Source organism: Penicillium verhagenii, assembly GCF_028828195.1.
Source record: "Penicillium verhagenii strain IBT 33310 chromosome Unknown utg000009l_segment0_segment0, whole genome shotgun sequence".
Classification (NCBI taxonomy): Eukaryota; Fungi; Ascomycota; class Eurotiomycetes; order Eurotiales; family Aspergillaceae; genus Penicillium; species Penicillium verhagenii.
The window spans coordinates 452,615-468,956 of record NW_026643173.1 but is presented as its reverse complement, the minus strand read 5'-3'; the positions used below and the strand labels follow the sequence as shown (position 1 = coordinate 468,956).

General features: G+C 47.3%; 7 protein-coding genes across 7 annotated transcripts; 3 read left to right on the top strand and 4 right to left on the bottom strand.

The window, feature by feature from the left end:
- Positions 1-3,122: 3,122 nt before the first annotated feature.
- On the top strand, positions 3,123-4,271 carry N7466_009240 (lytic polysaccharide monooxygenase auxiliary activity family 9 protein; the record flags this gene model as incomplete). Its single annotated transcript, XM_057168629.1, has 1 exon — positions 3,123-4,271. The coding sequence occupies one exon, from the start codon at positions 3,123-3,125 to the stop codon at positions 4,269-4,271; it is 1,149 nt and encodes a 382-aa protein (XP_057017335.1).
- Positions 4,272-5,691: 1,420 nt separating this feature from the next.
- On the top strand, positions 5,692-7,290 carry N7466_009239 (phenylalanine--tRNA ligase subunit alpha; the record flags this gene model as incomplete). The annotated part of the gene is made up of 2 exons (XM_057168628.1): positions 5,692-7,127; positions 7,197-7,290. The coding sequence occupies 2 exons, from the start codon at positions 5,692-5,694 to the stop codon at positions 7,288-7,290; spliced, it is 1,530 nt and encodes a 509-aa protein (XP_057017334.1).
- Positions 7,291-8,972: 1,682 nt separating this feature from the next.
- rps21 (40S ribosomal protein eS21) lies at positions 8,973-9,544 on the bottom strand (the record flags this gene model as incomplete). Its single annotated transcript, XM_057168627.1, has 2 exons — positions 8,973-9,207; positions 9,513-9,544. 2 exons carry the CDS (start codon positions 9,542-9,544, stop codon positions 8,973-8,975), a joined length of 267 nt encoding a protein of 88 aa, XP_057017333.1.
- Positions 9,545-9,870: 326 nt separating this feature from the next.
- Positions 9,871-11,066, bottom strand: N7466_009237 (NUDIX hydrolase; the record flags this gene model as incomplete). The annotated part of the gene is made up of 3 exons (XM_057168626.1): positions 9,871-10,481; positions 10,546-10,898; positions 11,002-11,066. The coding sequence occupies 3 exons, from the start codon at positions 11,064-11,066 to the stop codon at positions 9,871-9,873; spliced, it is 1,029 nt and encodes a 342-aa protein (XP_057017332.1).
- A 572-nt stretch (positions 11,067-11,638) lies between these two features.
- N7466_009236 (putative IMP dehydrogenase) lies at positions 11,639-13,565 on the bottom strand (the record flags this gene model as incomplete). The annotated part of the gene is made up of 3 exons (XM_057168625.1): positions 11,639-12,780; positions 13,001-13,309; positions 13,376-13,565. 3 exons carry the CDS (start codon positions 13,563-13,565, stop codon positions 11,639-11,641), a joined length of 1,641 nt encoding a protein of 546 aa, XP_057017331.1.
- Positions 13,566-14,231: 666 nt separating this feature from the next.
- N7466_009235 (DUF952 domain-containing protein) lies at positions 14,232-14,710 on the bottom strand (the record flags this gene model as incomplete). Its single annotated transcript, XM_057168624.1, has 2 exons — positions 14,232-14,345; positions 14,420-14,710. 2 exons carry the CDS (start codon positions 14,708-14,710, stop codon positions 14,232-14,234), a joined length of 405 nt encoding a protein of 134 aa, XP_057017330.1.
- Positions 14,711-15,533: 823 nt separating this feature from the next.
- Positions 15,534-15,954, top strand: N7466_009234 (thioredoxin family protein; the record flags this gene model as incomplete). The annotated part of the gene is made up of 2 exons (XM_057168623.1): positions 15,534-15,556; positions 15,651-15,954. The coding sequence occupies 2 exons, from the start codon at positions 15,534-15,536 to the stop codon at positions 15,952-15,954; spliced, it is 327 nt and encodes a 108-aa protein (XP_057017329.1).
- Positions 15,955-16,342: the final 388 nt, after the last annotated feature.

The window sequence follows — 16,342 nt, the reverse complement described above, 5'->3', positions numbered from 1 at the left end:
GGGCAGATGGTAAATACTAGTGATGGTAATGAAGTACCTGTATTTTTTTTTGACCTGTACGGGTAAGGAGAGAACAAGCCAGGACTTTGTGTAAGGGGGGTTTGGCGAAAAGCCTTCAAGGAACGAACGGACAAGGGGCATTTAGAAATCAGATATTAACAGTGAAAGACAATGGCAATTCAAATGCGGAAAACACGTAAAATACTCGAGAATTGGAAATGCTCACTGATCAAAATATCGCGGGGATTTCGCTTAGGGGTCCGACTTTGGGCGCGTCCGGTCCGGCCCCGGGGTGAAAAAGCTGAGAGCGCGTCTACTCATTTTGATTCAAACCCCTGAGAAGCTCTTAGCAATACCCCCAGCTCTAAACGAGCTACATCGCCGAATGCCCTTGATTGGGTCCTGTTCCGCAAATCGCGCTGCATGATTTCGTTGTCGGCTCCGGCGTCGCGGTGGGGCGGTTCAGGGGTCGGTCCGTCCCGCTATGGTTCAAAAGACTCGCTCTGGACAGCCTTGTCTTCAGCCGTTAACTATAGAACTCTAGCAGAAATCTCATGGAAGCTCCCAAGTGTTTTTGTATGGACTTACCAGTTTCTTACCATCATTCTATTTGAATTGGGTAAATTCAGAACATTTGAAAGTCTTTAGTTCAAAATATTTAGAGGGTATCATACCAGAATTCAATCCTCTGTAAACTTTTTGCCAATTAGGATACTGTTGACAGATTACTAGGCACTGGCAGTCGTAAGCAGGATATTGGAATCCATATAATAATTGTTGCGAGGCAAGTCGATCCACGAGGAAGGAGGTCATTTGACGAGATAACTAAGGCTTTAGAAATAAGAAAGAACTTGAAGAACAAGAGGAGAAACAAAAGAGGAAGCAGGCGCACAGGAATATAATCCGTTACTCCGTACTCCGTATCTGATTCCCCCTCACCGGCCTTATGCTTCATGACTTCAGTTCACGCCGATAATCAGAGAGGGGAGCAATTTATTGTACTATAGGGAGTAAGTGCAAACATTTGAATAGTTTGAAACACGAGAAACTTCTCAGTGACATGTTAGGGAAGTTTAACTACTACTAGTAGTTAGTAGGGAACCAAGTGAAAGACTCCAAGTGAGAGATTCCAAGACGCGTTTGCTTTGTAGGCCCTGGTATAAATACTCCCCCACGCGTTTTCTCTCACTTTCTTTTTTTTTCTTTCCTCTTCAACTCTCTCGTCCAAGCCGCTGTGCCAACTTGGGGCGAGCGGATAGCATACTACATATTCGAACTTTCCCCCGTCTTAAGAACTCTTGACGGCAACATCTCTGACCTCAACTTCGCCATGCTCTGTGACCTCGATGACGACTTAAGTGATAGACGCGGATCCCTTTGGCATGCCGTTTGGCTGTGGTCGCTTTATGTCTGCCCTGTGCTCGCACTTTCGTCCACTTTTTTTTTCCGGGAGAAAGTCGCAGATGTGAACCTCTAGGGTTTAAGTGGGCTTGCTTTGTATGGACCAGGGAGACCCACCCCTGAGAATCGGGAGGCTAGTTTACTACTCTCTGCGGATTCGTTACAACGATACTACGGGCAAGAAGGGACTACCATGCGCTGCGACTAGAAGCAATGAGCAAGGGGAATATTTATGCTATCTGGGGCGTTTTGATGCGGGGAGTTCGTGGCATACCCAATCGGGCGACTTCCTTTTTAGGAGGGTGGAGGTGGAACAGTCTGAGGGGGGAAGTGGTGACAGAACGGACCTGGATTAAAACATCGACACCCCAGATTCAACGGGGCTATCCGGATTTTGGGGGAGAAGCGGATGAGGGTCCAGGTGGATACGGACGACAACCCCAAAATCGCTAGAGCCAACATCGACATTCCAGACTCGCCGGGGCCAGCATCGACATCCCAGACTCGCCGGGACCAACATCGTCACCCCAGACTCAACGGGGCTTTCCGGATTTTGGGGGAGAAGTGGATGAGGGTCCAGGTGGTCAGTAACGAGTACGTGAAATGTTTCGTAAACAGTTAAGAGGAATAGAAGACAAAAACAGAGAAATCGGAGTCGACATATATCTAGTAGGTACTATTTAGACCAACAGACTTCCAAGGTCTCCTCTAGTTAGCACTACATTATTGCTTGTACTTGATCTAATTGAAAGGCTCTGACAACCTTGGAAGGTACGTATGCTAGCCACTAGTAGTATATACAAGTATGCAATACGTTCCAGGGTTGTCCCTTACACGTAAAGCACACGTCAAGCAACAAATTGAAGGTTTGCAACCTCATTGAGTGACAACTCGATTTGGAGACGCGTTGTGGCCCAGTCAAATCTTCAAAATATTCGTTTTCGGTTCAAGAAAGGAGGGTTAGAAAGATGGCGAAAACAGGGACGAAGTAGTAAATTTGTCTCCAGCTAGGCAGAAGCGTTTATGGATGAGCCCAAGCAAGATTAAATCTGGGTGGACAGTGGACAGTGGACATTTAAGGGGATCCTGGCAAGTCTTTGGATTTTACTAGTAGTTCCAAGGATGTCCAACAAAGAAGAAAATTTAGGGTATCATGGCTTACCCTATCGGCATGTTCCTGGTGGATATTTCGACTGCCGAAGCGGGACAACATTTGTACCGAAAGGGGTTCAAAAGGTCTCCGGTGGAGACCTTGTTTCAACTTGAGGTTTTATGAGTATTTAGCTGAGGATCGTCGGTTCGCCTATCCAACTTATGACTCGTGTTATGCAAACTTTCACCTCGCATGACCGGCGGACCTACAGAGACCGAATTGAAGCAATCCACTTGAAACTGCCAAGCTCGGCTATAGGGCTGGGCACGTCAAATGAACAGAAACGTTGTTTCAAATGTCGCCCCAAAGGCATAAACTCAGAGGACCCTGAAAAAACATTTGCTGCCGAGACTAACTTCTTAATTAGATGGCAGTCGATCTAGCATGCACGCTGCGCAAGCGCCAGGTATAAAACCTACTAGTAGCCATAGAACGTACGTAGTAGAAGTTCTATTCTGTCTTTGATCATTCCTTCTATCTTTTAGCCCTGGTGGTATTTTCGTTGGCTTTTCTTTTTTGGTTTTTGTTTTGCACTATTTACATTCATTTCTTACTCTTCTCACTCATTATGAAGAGCTTGATGCTGGGCGCATTTGCGTCTTTGGGACTGCTCTCCCAGGCATCCGCCCACTACTTTTTCCCTTACTTCATCGCCAACGGAAACTTCACTGGCTACTACGAGTACGTCCGCGAAGATACGCAGAATTACATGCCCGTGAAAGACGAGTACACCGAAGACCTCATGCGTTGCAACACTGGCTCCCAGCAATACGCCAACGCGACAGGCACCTACAAAGTCAAGGCCGGGGACACCATTGGATTTGGAGTCGATTTCGGCGCGACGATCGAACATCCTGGTCCCCTGCAGGTCTATCTCTCCAAATCACCAACCGGCACGGAAGTCAAGGACTACGACGGCTCGGGTGACTGGTTCAAGATCTACGAGCTCGGTCCGAACGGGTTCGGCTCGGATGGTATCACTTGGGGCGTTACGGGTATTGGGAACTTTACCTTTATGCTCCCCGTTGAGGTTCCGGCTGGTCAGTACCTTGTGCGGATTGAGCATATCGCTCTGCATGGTGCGGGAACCTACGGCAATGCCGAGTTCTATTTCAACTGTGCGCAAATTGAGGTCGAGAGCGATATTGTTGCGTCCCCTGGTCCCACCGTGAAGATCCCCGGTCTCTACACTGGCTATGAGCCTGGAATTTTGTTCTATATGTATCGGGACTGGATCGTGAATTATACTATGCCTGGTCCGCGGCCGTTCCCCGACCTGGCGTATCCGAATGTTACAGCTTCAGGCGTGAGTGTATGTCCTAGTGCTACGTCGTGGACTTTGCCGGCTGTTACACGATATCCCTCTTCTTCGTTGACTCAAGCTATCGCTTCTTCATCGGTCACTGCTTCTTCTTCGGTCACTACTTCGTTACTCGCTACCTCTTCGTTGGCCCCGATTCCGTTGACCACCACGACTCCGTTGACCACTATTTTATCTGTCGCTGCCTCTTCTTCTTCCATCACTTTTTCACTCTCTGCTACTGCTTCTACTTCGACTACTCTGGATGAAACATCTTCGACACCTCTGGTTTTGACAACACAGGCTGTGACTGCTCCACCTATGAGCGACCAGATTGTGGTGACAGAAACAGTTACTGTACAAGCTACGGGTATTGCCGCTTGTCCTGCCATGCACGATGGCAATCAATATATGTGAGGGTCGATAAGTATATTGATTATACTTTGATTCTATCATGGATCATATTGAACACAAGATTTGAAGTTCGTCCGTAAAAAAGATGAATAATACATATACATGTCTACACTCTCTTGGGTAGTACCAAATTTAATATATGGAGTAGGTTCATGTAGTAAGCTTGAAATTATTTAACACTGAAGTTCAATGTTGGTTGGAAGTTGGAAGCATGGAGTACTAGTATTCATACGAAACATTTTCAAGGCCAACCCAGAGCTTGCATAGAAAATACCTGGTCGTACTAGTAAACCGGTCTAATTTCTCTTCCGGAAAAATCATCAATTTCATGAATTTCAAGCATTCGAAGTCTATCGATTATGGTTCGTCACGAGTGAATTGAAATGGATGAACACTAATTATTCAAAAGGGCGAGAGCCATTACTATCAAACTTTACATAATAAATGGAAGAAAGAGTGTTTGATGAAAATATTTTGATTAAAAATTAAAAGCCTATGCTAATGGGACAACCACTCACAAGACTCATCCGTTTATCGTCGCAACAAATCTGCATCAAGAAATTGAAGGAGTCAAAAACCTTTCAGACCTCCTCGACACCCACCAGGCCCAGCCGACCGAAGTCAGACACCGAACCAGGTCAAGATCATCACCACTCCCTGGACATGAAACGCAGACACTGCAAGCAGCACGCGTGACATGTCGAGTCGGAAGTAAAAGGCTTCACTTTAGGGCATCGAGGACATAGAAGTCATCAGCAAGGGTGGAGATTCTGTGGCTCTTTTAAAGAGCTTAGAAGTGGGACGTCTACTCTAAAGTGATTCTTTGAACTGTGAGGTTGTTAGTGAGAAGCTCAGGGGGTGAGGAGTTCCAATCCTGTGAAGGATTGGAATCCTATAGGGGAGGGATCACTAACGTAGAGTCGCTTGAAGAAAAGAAAACCCACGGGGCGACAGCTTGCTTTTATAACTTTTCTGGGTGGGGCGGGAACACCCGCGCTAGCTAAGCGAGAGAATTTTTCACTATGCAAACTGAGCAAAAAGAATCCAATGGAAAGTCAAGGAAGAAATTCCAAAAAAGTGGAATGCATTTGAAGATAAGATAAGATTGAAAAACAAAAAAAAAAAAAAAAAAAAGCAAAAAAGAAACTGCTCACGTCCAGATTTGAACTGAAGACCTCGGCATTACTAGTGCCGCGCTCTACCAACTGAGCTACGCGAGCTGCTTGTTGAAAGATGGAGTTCTATGACGACACATAGACCTCATTGCCATATCTTGGGCTGAATTTTACTCAAGTTGGTCGCTCTGCCCCGCCGGATATAAGTGGAAAAGAGTCATCGTTAATTTTGGCCGAACACCGCAAGACTGATTACCCCACTACCTGCACAGCTTCCGCCAAATCCTCTGCAGGATATATCTGCAGCCATGGCGTCCGACATGACCGCCCAGATTCTGGACTCCTTGTCCAAGTCCGATGCGCCCCTCCTCTCCAACGAAGCCTACCCCTCCACCCCCTCATTGAACGTCAAAAGTGCGCTGGACCGCCTAGGCTCGCGACAGATGATTGAGTATGAGACTCTGGAGCAGGATGTCGTTGTTCTCACCCCCGAGGGTCTGGAGATTGCCAACAATGGCAGTCACGAGGCCAAGGTGTTCGCCGCTGTTGTCGCCGCTCTGGATGGCCTCAAGATCAGTGACCTGCCAGCCCTTGTGGGGAAGGACAATGCCAAGGTTGGCCAGGGCAATTGCTTCAAGCGTGGCTGGATCAAGAAGGACAATGATAAACTCCGGGCCACTCAGCAGTCAATCGTCGATGAGACCCGCGAGCAGCTTCTCACCGTGCAGCGCACACAAACCCTCGATGATTCCAAGGCTCTGGCCGACCTGAAGCGAAGGAAGCTCATCACTTTGTCTAAGGACATCCACTACAAGTTCTCCAAGGGCCCCAAGTACGCCAAGGAGTTCGTCAAGGAGGAGACCGATCTCACCCCCGAGATGATCGCCAACGGCTCCTGGAAGACCGTCCAGCTGAAGCCATACAACTTCAACGCCAAGGGTGCTCCCACCCCCTCCGGCGCCCTGCACCCCCTCAACAAGGTGCGCTCCGAGTTCCGCAATATCTTCTTCGAGATGGGTTTCACGGAGATGCCCACCAACCGCTTCGTCGAGACTGGCTTCTGGAACTTCGACGCTCTCTTCGTGCCCCAGCAACACCCTGCCCGCGACCTCCAAGATACCTTCTACATCGCCGACCCGCTGACTGCCGACCCCCCGCGCGAGGATCCCCCTAACGACCCGCACCTCCCCAAGTCTGACAAGCCCCTCGACTACCAGAAGTACTGGGACAACGTGCACGATGTCCACGAGAAGGGCAAGTTCGGCTCCATCGGTTACCGTTACCCGTGGAACGCGGATGAGTCTCTCCGTCTTGTGCTCCGCACTCACACCACCTCTATCTCGGCGTACATGCTGCACAAGCTCGCCGCTGACCCGCGGCCGGCCCGCCTCTTCAGTATCGATCGTGTCTTCCGTAACGAGGCCGTTGACGCTACCCATCTGGCAGAGTTCCACCAGATCGAGGGTGTCATTGCTGACTTCGGCTTGACCCTCGGTGGTCTGATTGGTTTCATGGAGGTCTTCTTCGCGAAGATGGGTATTCACCAGTTGCGCTTCAAGCCTGCTTACAACCCTTACACTGAGCCCAGTATGGAGATCTTCGGTTACCACGAGGGTCTGGGTAAGTGGGTTGAGATCGGTAACAGTGGTATGTTCCGACCTGAGATGCTGGAGTCTATGGGTATTCCCAAGAACATGCAGGTCTACGGTTGGGGTTTGAGTCTGGAGAGACCTACTATGATCAAGTGAGTCACACCCCCACAACACCCTCTTATGTTCTTTTTTTTTTGGTCTTCATACTAATATCATTACAGGTACGGTGTCAGCAACATTCGTGAGCTCTTGGGCCACAAGGTTGACCTAAACTTCATCGAGTCCAACCCGGCCGTTCGTCTGGAGAAGGAGTAAAAAATGTTTAAAATTTCTCATTCTGCGACAGTTGGGGGGCAGGTGGAATGGAATGTCAATAGATAAGAGACCCTTTTGTTTTGAGCCTTGCTGGTGGAGGCTCCTTGGTTTTCGAATCGAGGCAGCTTGATCTGATATTATGAGTTCACGTGGAAGACATATTGCATGTCAATGATGAGGAGCAATGAAGCAAAAAGATTACATTATATATTTTGAGCTATCAATACTTCTTTTTTTTCAAACATTTGAACGTACATATGTACATGAGCACTTGAGTACTACCAGTTGACCTACTACACATACATAGTGGGTATGTACATACCAGTTTATCTTCAAATGTTGTTTTTTGTTTGATTTGAACATGCATGTGCAAGAAAAATATTCAATTGATCAATTGTTAAATGTAGAGCCTCAACATAGTGCTCATTTCCAGCAAATTGATATATTTGACTCAATCAATCAATAGTACCAGTTGCACATGTGATATATTACTTGTGTATATATCTATGTACTACCCGTACTTGTGGACCTACCAGCCCGACCTCGACCAGGATGGAGCACTCAAACAAATTTTTACTATATTTGACATCTGCATGTGGATTTTAATGCATGCTATATACTAGTACATATATGCATCGGTGGTACCTAGAGAATATATGTACATGGATAAAATTGATTTAGTACTTACATACAATTGAGGTGCTCTAGAGTACTAGTAGGTATAGCACGGTAACTACTAGTAGAGAAAGCACTTGAGTGCTAAGTACTCCGACTACTAACATTCAAATGTTTGAATACATACAATCATATGTAACTGCTACTAACCCACATTGATGCAAAACTGGAATTACAAGACCCACCAATGAGGGGTTCCAAAATTCAAACATTTGATTTCAATTTCAAGTTCTACGGGCAGTAATGTCCCATCCGTATCTGTGCCCCAGTGCATAAAACTCAGCAACAGTGGCTCTTCAGTAGGCGGGGTTCATAGTATGGTAATATACGGCAATGGAAGTGTTCTTTCCACCCCCTCGCTCATAGAAGCAGATGTCGGGAACACAAACCGAATTAACGATTCGATTTCCTAGTCTACAAGGGTGAGGAGGCCTTGCTATGCCGGCTGGATTGAAAACCAGCAAGAGAATGCAAAGAAGGAAGAAAATAAGGGCTATAGGTAGAGGGGAAGGCGGGGTTCGGATTTATAAGGATAACATTTTGGGCATTTTTGTTTTGCTTTTGCTTTGCCTGGAAACTGCGAGCAACAATGCAAGGGTGTGAGACGGGAGCCCTTGGATCTGCCTTGTAGACGGGAAACTTCTATAGCGAACAAGGCGTGGAAAAAACCTCCCTCGGGTAATTCAACAATCGGTCTTGCGAGAAAAAACCTGACCCATTAAAGTCGTCGATTCCATTCATTTCGATAGATAGGACAAGTAGGAAAACAGGGTTTCTCCCATGGGGACTAAAAAAAAAGAAACTTTCAGGCCGAAGGAGAGGTAGCCGTAGCCTTACCCCAACTCCCTGATTTTTTTTCCCATCACCAATCCCCGAACCTGGACCATCTAGCCGCAGTTCGTCTATTGAAAAAAAAGAGTTAATTGGAAGATCATTCAAAACATGTCGGCGACAAGAAACCACGAACCATCATATCAACCCGTCAACAACCGCTACAGTCAAGCGATTTAACGCTGGCTGGAAGCAGCCCAGACGTTCTTCAGGTATCCGTCACGCTGAGCGAGGCGGTTGAGGGAGTCATCGCTCTCACCACGGGCACGGATGAAGCCGCAAAGAGCGTAGTTGTTGTTCTCGCCGGTGTAGCGACCGTTCTCGTCAACCTTGCCGACGGAGATCTGGACGGAGGCGTGGTCGTTGGCCTTGATGATGCGGTTGGTGGCGCTGCACTTGCGGGGCACGTAGCTGTTGAAGGAAAGACTGCGTTAGTAACCTGGACAAAGATCTTGAGGTTGCATTTTTTTTCAAGAATTGGGTTCTCCAAAATTCTTGCGGGACCACGAGATCTGGCTGTTGAGTTCGCAGTGCGCATGGAATTTTGATGGTGAGGATGTTGCGTAGTCTCCGATCAATGTCCAATGGAAAGCAAACTCCTTCTTTTTGGGAGGCCTTTGGACATTTGGTGGGATTTGCGATTGCCGACAGCCAGACTTCAGGGTCCCGGGGGTTTTTTGATGTTGGGAAGCGATTCGGAGGGACAAAGCACGTACAGATCGACGATCTCTCCCTTCTCGTTCTCCATTTTGGCGGGTTGTGTGTAGGGGGTTTTGACGGGCGACGGTGAGGTTGGAGGTGGATGGAACTTGGGTGGCTCATAAAATTAAAGACCAAAATGGTTTGTGTGGGTCATGTGACTGTTTGTCGAGGGCTGGCGTGGTCGGAACAATCGGTTCCGTGGTTTTAGGCATTTTACATAAGATCCTAGCCGTGGCAATATAATCCTTGGCAAGTCCGTTTCAAGAACGAGAATTTATTTTTAGTCGGATTTACTACTACTAGTACAGCACTTCAAGGTAAGAACTTTGAATCTTGGTAAATTTGATTTGTTTATATTACCTTGATCAATGTTTAGAGATTACTCTCCCCTTTTCTACCATCTTCCAATATATCCTTTTTCCATGCAACAGCCACCTCTCTTGCACTTTCCTTCTTAAATTTCAAAACCACTACCCGATCTGGCTCGCCTTGCCGACCAGATCCTTTCAATTCGGGCCCGGCATCGTTGAGGGCCAAAACTGACCGCCCATTCTCTGTCATCCTCAGTACTTTGGGCGAGATGCATTTATGTGTCCAAGCTGGTGACCCTGAATGAACAAACTCAACAAGTGCTTGTCGACGTCTCTCCAGTACTTCTATGGAAGCACCCGACCGAGATTCGTGATCTAGGAAGCCAGAGACTAGATGTAAAAGGAGGAATTGGGGCGGAAAGAGAATGATATCTCCAACCTGAGCTCGACGCAGCCATTCGGAAGCTGGAAGAAATTGCGCCTCGGTGACCTCGATTCCACCATCACTGGTCGGTACTTGAATCTCTTCTCGCTCCCCTTCAGTGGGAAGCTCATCAAGTAAACCTTTGTCCATATTGATGGGCAACGGCATGAAATAGATATACATCTGAGTTGTATATCGTTTGGGGACATTTGTAGGTGTAATCCAGCGAGAGAATGGGAGTAGACCACCTTTTCCTCCCAGTTAGCGGGGCGTAACCTTCTCAAAATAGCGAATGGCAGAATTAATGCTCACTTATATCTGGCTCAGCCGTAGGGTTTTGCTGTTGCAGCCACTTATCAAAAGTGATCTTGTTTTGGTGGATCAGCCGCCGACCTTGCTCTCTGGCAGCCTCATCAACTACGAGCATTTTGCCCGTGCTTCGATCGGATGCCAAGAGAATTCCACTTTCCTCAAAGACCTCCCTGATCGCCGCTTTCCGGTAATGGGGTCCGTCATTATGCACGGCAAAGTCGTCAGGGGGCGGACATGGTCCATCCTGGCTGGAAAGATTTCCACCAGGGAAGACATGAGCCGATGCGAAAGATGTAGATGTTTGAACACGATGGAGAAGAAGGATCTCATTTTTTGGAGAAACGAGTATTACACTGAGAATTGATTAGCCGAATTCCTGGATTGGGCTGCGTTTCCCGTGGGAAAGCATTTACGGCACACGGCGAAAACATTTATGCTTGCTGGCGAGCAACACACCTAGAGCTGGGCCGGGGAATGGCGACCTGCTTCTTGCGATCACTATCGGCTTTTCGTTGTGACATAGTTTGGGCTTGAGATTGCGGCGCTGGACTTGAGGTAGAGTAGTTTCTGCTTAATATCTTGCGCGTGCTGAGCGACAAACTGAAGGGATGCGAAATGCGTGATGAATGTAATGTCGGTATTGATACGATAGTTGAATGTGTTATTCGAGACACTTGTAAGGGAGTCTTAAAAAACCCTGGAACAATCGACATCGCGAAAGACGATGCGGAGAAGCTTGGAAGTTTACATTAACATAGAGCTAAAAGGCACATGAGCCGAGAGCCTAGGCTTATCCTTGGTACCCCGCGGCTTTTCCCCATTGGGCTAGTCCGACAGCCATGTGCGCCGCCTTCGAACAGTACTAACAACATTGGACTAAAAACACGGTCTACAAATTTACACAAATGAAATATGTTGTCTCGAAAAGTATAGTACGTATTCTCATTAAATCAAAAGCGACAGCTTAGATAATAATAACTCCAATCTCATCATATCCCCATTTTTTTATTTCCAAGTCCACGTGCGGACATCCCATTCATATTCACATTCACAGCAGGAAAGTATTTTTCAACATTTCAAAGAAGCCTGGATCTTACGAGTAAAGCTTCTTGTCGTAGCTGTGAAGACCGTGAACGTTACCCTCGACCTGAGCACTGGCGCTGCGCATCTCGAAGCGGACAACACCAGAGTTGACACCATCGTGGAGGGCATCGAGGCTAGGAACACCAATGTCCTGCAGAGAGTGCTGAACACCGGCAATGAGGTAGGGGATGAACTTGGTGATGGAACCGCGGTCCAGAACGGAACCGGCGACACCCTGAGCGACCAGAACGTGGTCCTTCTCGGAGAAGTAACGGGCAGTACCAGCGTTGCTAGCCTGGGTGTCCTTCTTGTCACCACCAGCCTTCTTGTCCTCCATGGCGGCGATACTGCCCATACCACGGTAAGCCTTGACAAGCTGACCCTCGTTGCTGACGAAGTACTCGCCAGGGGACTCGGTGGTACCAGCAAGGAGACCACCCATCATAACGGTGCTGGCACCCATAGCCAGACCCTTAACGATGTGACCAACATTCTGGACACCACCGTCAGCGATACAGGGAACACCGAAGCGGGCAGCGAAGTTGGAGACGCTGCGAACAGCGGCGGCCTGGGGACGGCCGACGGCCATGACCTCCTGGGTGATGCAAGCGCTACCGCTGCCCATGCCAATTCTCAGGCCATCGGCACCAGCGGCGATCAGGGCAGCAGCCTGCTCGCGGGTAACAACGTTACCGGCAATAACATCAATGTCAGGGAAGGTCTCCTTAACGAACTTGAGCATGTTAATCATGTACAAGCTGTTACCCTGGCTGGAGTCCAGGATGACAATGTCAAGACCAGCCTCAGCAAGAAGTCTGAGACGCTCCTTATCCTCCTCACGAGTACCGATAGCGGCGGCACAGATGAGCTGCTTGGAATCGGGGAGCTTGGAAGCCAGAGGGTAGTGCAAGTTCTTCATCAAGTCCGAGCGGGACAGCAAGGAAACGATGTTGCCGTTGGAGTCAACGATGGGCAGCTTGCCCTTCTTGGACTGACGGAGAACCTCGTTGGCCTCAGCAAGGGTGGTGCCAGCGGGGGCAGTGACCAGGTCGGTGGCCATGATGGAGGTCACGGGGTCGGAGAGGTTCTTGTGGAACTGGATATCACGGGAGGTGACCATACCAACCAACTTGGAGCGGAGGGTACCGTTCTCTGTCAATCAATTGATGTTAGCGTTCATGCAAGACAACAAGTATGACTCAAAATGTAATAAAACAAGTTTGGAATGATCAGATAAAAAAGTTTCTCTACAATGCAGCTCTCGCCGCTCCCAGTGGAACGAAAGTTATAATGATAGGTTTGTTCATCATGTAAATGGGTAGATGTTGGGTAAGGCAAAACGTGGAACGTAAAAAAAAAAAAAAAAACTTACCAGTGACAGGGAAGCCACCGAAGCCCCACTTGGCCTTGAGCTCCTTGGCCTCACCGACGGTAGCGGTGGGAGAGAGAACAACGGGGTCAAGGATGAAACCGTTCTCGTATCTCTTAACCTTGCGGACCATCTCGGCCTGGTCCTTGGGGGCACAGTTGTTGTGAATGACACCGAGACCACCGAGCAGAGCCATGTGGATGGCCATGTTGTGCTCGGTGACGGTATCCATGGGGGAGGACACAAGAGGAGCCTTGAGCGAGATACGCTTGGTCACAGGGGTGTCCAGAGTCACATCAGAGGCGGGGAAGCCTGTTATCCGATATGGTTAGAAAAAATTTTCATCTCACATCAGAACCCCGCCATGATTGGACTCACCGATGTAACCGGGGAGAACGAGGAAATCGTTGTAAGTCAGGGCTCCGTGCTTGTCGGAGTCCAGGAGGGTATCAACATCCAGGCCATCCTGAGTCGGGTAGGTCTTCACGACCTCAAGGGCAGTGGTGTAGTCCACGATCTCAGCCTTCATGGCGGCACCGGGCGCAGCCTCCTTGTTGGTGATAGGCATGATTATTTTAAATGTGAAAGAAGGGATCTCAGCAATCAGAGAAGAAGATAGATTCAAAGATTGATGGGTATAAATCAACAGATAAGAAACCTTCTGTTGATGGAGAGAGACCAGCTTTCCCAAAGAAAAGAAAGAAGAAGAAAAAAAGTTCGAGCGAAGAAGCTTCCTTTTCTTTTCTCCGTGCACGGCCACGCTAGGATGGAACCTTTCCTATCAAGGCCTAGCGTGGATTCTTTTTTTTTCACTATCTCGTGCTGTGATTGGCTGTTAAACGAGATTTTGACGGGCGGTGGGATGACCGTTTGCTTAGAATTGCTTAGAAATGATAGATTACTCATGATATCAAAGCGAATTTAAAGGATATGATATACTTTTCACTAATTCACTGCAGGCATCTTCTGCAGATCTCGCAGTAAGATACGGCCCGAGGCATCCGATTGGGCCTAAATATAAGTTAACGTTAGAATGTCGAGTTTTATTGATGCTCTCTTTCCTAAAATTAACACGTGACTCACACCAAAACTTTGCAAGTATTACATACATGTCAGGGCGGCTGTAATGCATGCCCCGTATAAGGAAAAGCAGGTAAGAGAAAAGAAAGGCAGAGGGAGGCGCCTTGGAAAAGCTTGATATTCTATTCATTAAGATGGTGGATAGTCTGCATTACTACAGGAGCCATGCTTCAGCTCCAGCAATGGCCTTGTCCCACCCATCTTCATTTTGCCAGACTGCAATACTCTCGACTTCTTCCTTTCCCAGCTTCAAGCCATTGTATAGGTGCTTTGCCTTATATTCAGCTATTGTCTTCACTTTTCCCCTTTGGGAAGGAAAATAAGGGAGGCGATATAACTCACAGGAAACAAGCCTTCTCCGGGCCGTGGACCGCACACTTTCCCGTCAGGGGATTCCCAGCGAATATCCTGCGCCACACGCTCATAAACGATACGTAAAATATAAACCAGTGGTTCCTCTTTGAAGAAAATTTTAAGGGTGTTGGCGACTTGGGAACCTCCCGAAAGGTGGACGAATCCCGAATCTTCGTCTAGTTGGCTGACGGGTAACCGCTCAGGGAGTGGCTCGCTGACCGGGGCAGATGAGGGGACAATCTTATAGATATAACGAGGCTGTGAATCAATTGCTGCCATAGCGAGTATGGTGGGGGGGTTGAGCTTGCGGGGCGAATAAAGGATGTGAACAAGTAATGTTGACAGGTCACGGATGCTACTAATTTCTGCCTTTTCCCCGCGCCAGACTTGGTCGGCTTTGCATACTACTTAAGGCGTGCTTTCACCCTAGACAAATATTGACAACTTTGAATGATTAATCAATTACGATTCGGGGATACTGGTCCATGCACTTAAGAAGTATTTAATATTATGAACAACTCATTACCAAGTATAGATATGGTGATAATTTGATATGTACGTCTATCGCAACAAATTGGATGGATGGGTGGGGTGTCAATTACTGCAGCATTATTTAATCTCAATTTTTTTTTTTTCGATTCCAAAGAACTGTCTAAGCTATTGAGTATTCTATGGCGGAATTATTTTTGTTGTTTCTTCCAATAATGTGAGTGATGAAGGGAATCCCACGACGGAAAAGTCATCCCCAGCTGCATGCAGATGAAATACTACTCCAAATGAGGTCATACACTAGTCTTGCGACCATCCATGAATATTTCTTGCATTCTTGCATGATGTATTCTAAAATTTCTATGCAGCTTAGACTTGGACTAAACTTTAAGAGGAGGGGTAATACTATTACCTAAGACAGCATTAAAGACCCTACGTCAACCTTCATATATAAATCGGTCCTGAAGTCCAGATATTCGGGAACTTTTTTGTCTCGTAACACAATAGTTCTCTCAACCTTGGAAGAATCCTTCAATATTCCATCATTATTCCAGAGTTACCTCGAAGATCGATACCTAATCTGGAGGTCGTTGCAAATTATTTCTCTACCAAGATGCCTGTTACCGCGATCGACTCGTAAGTGAACGCTGGGAATTCGTTCTCCTCAAGTGCTTCAAACAATAAAGATGTTGTATCTGTTACTCATCTTTTTTTTTTTTTCATATGATAGGTTCTCCGATTTCCAGAAAATCATTAACAGCGATAAAGTTGTGGTGATTGACTTCTGGGCGCCATGGTGTGGACCTTGCCGAGCAATTTCACCTGTTTTCGAGACCATATCGCATCATTCGGATTACAGCCATATTGAATTCTATAAAGTTGACACTGATGCAAATGAAGACATTTCTCAGGAAGTCGGCATACGGGCATTGCCCACATTCATGGCCTTTAAAGGCGGTATCAAAATAGAGGAGGTAATTGGGGCTTCTCCGTCATCTGTGCAACAGATTGTCAAAACCGCATCCTCTGCCTAAAGCCAACATTCGGAATTTTTGAAGTGATGAAAAGCTGGCTCATCTGATTCCTACCTACTACATCAGGATTAGGACTTTGAAATTTTACTGCGTGTGCATCAAGACCTTTTGCTGGAGCACTTGAGACATCACACAAGGTGCTCAAGTGGATCTAAGCCTAACCTTACAAAAATAAGAATATCAACTGGTCTATGCAGCATGTATTCAATGAATCCCTAGGTATATTTTTGCAATTTCTAAACAACAAGAATTGGCTTCGTGACCATGAATCGTCGAAAGTTTCCACCAAAAAGCTGGGTGGGGAAGAAGATAATCGTGATGGTCGCACGGGGCTACGGCCCACAAGTTGAACCCGCATAAGATCGAAGTCACCTTTGCCAAGACTGCA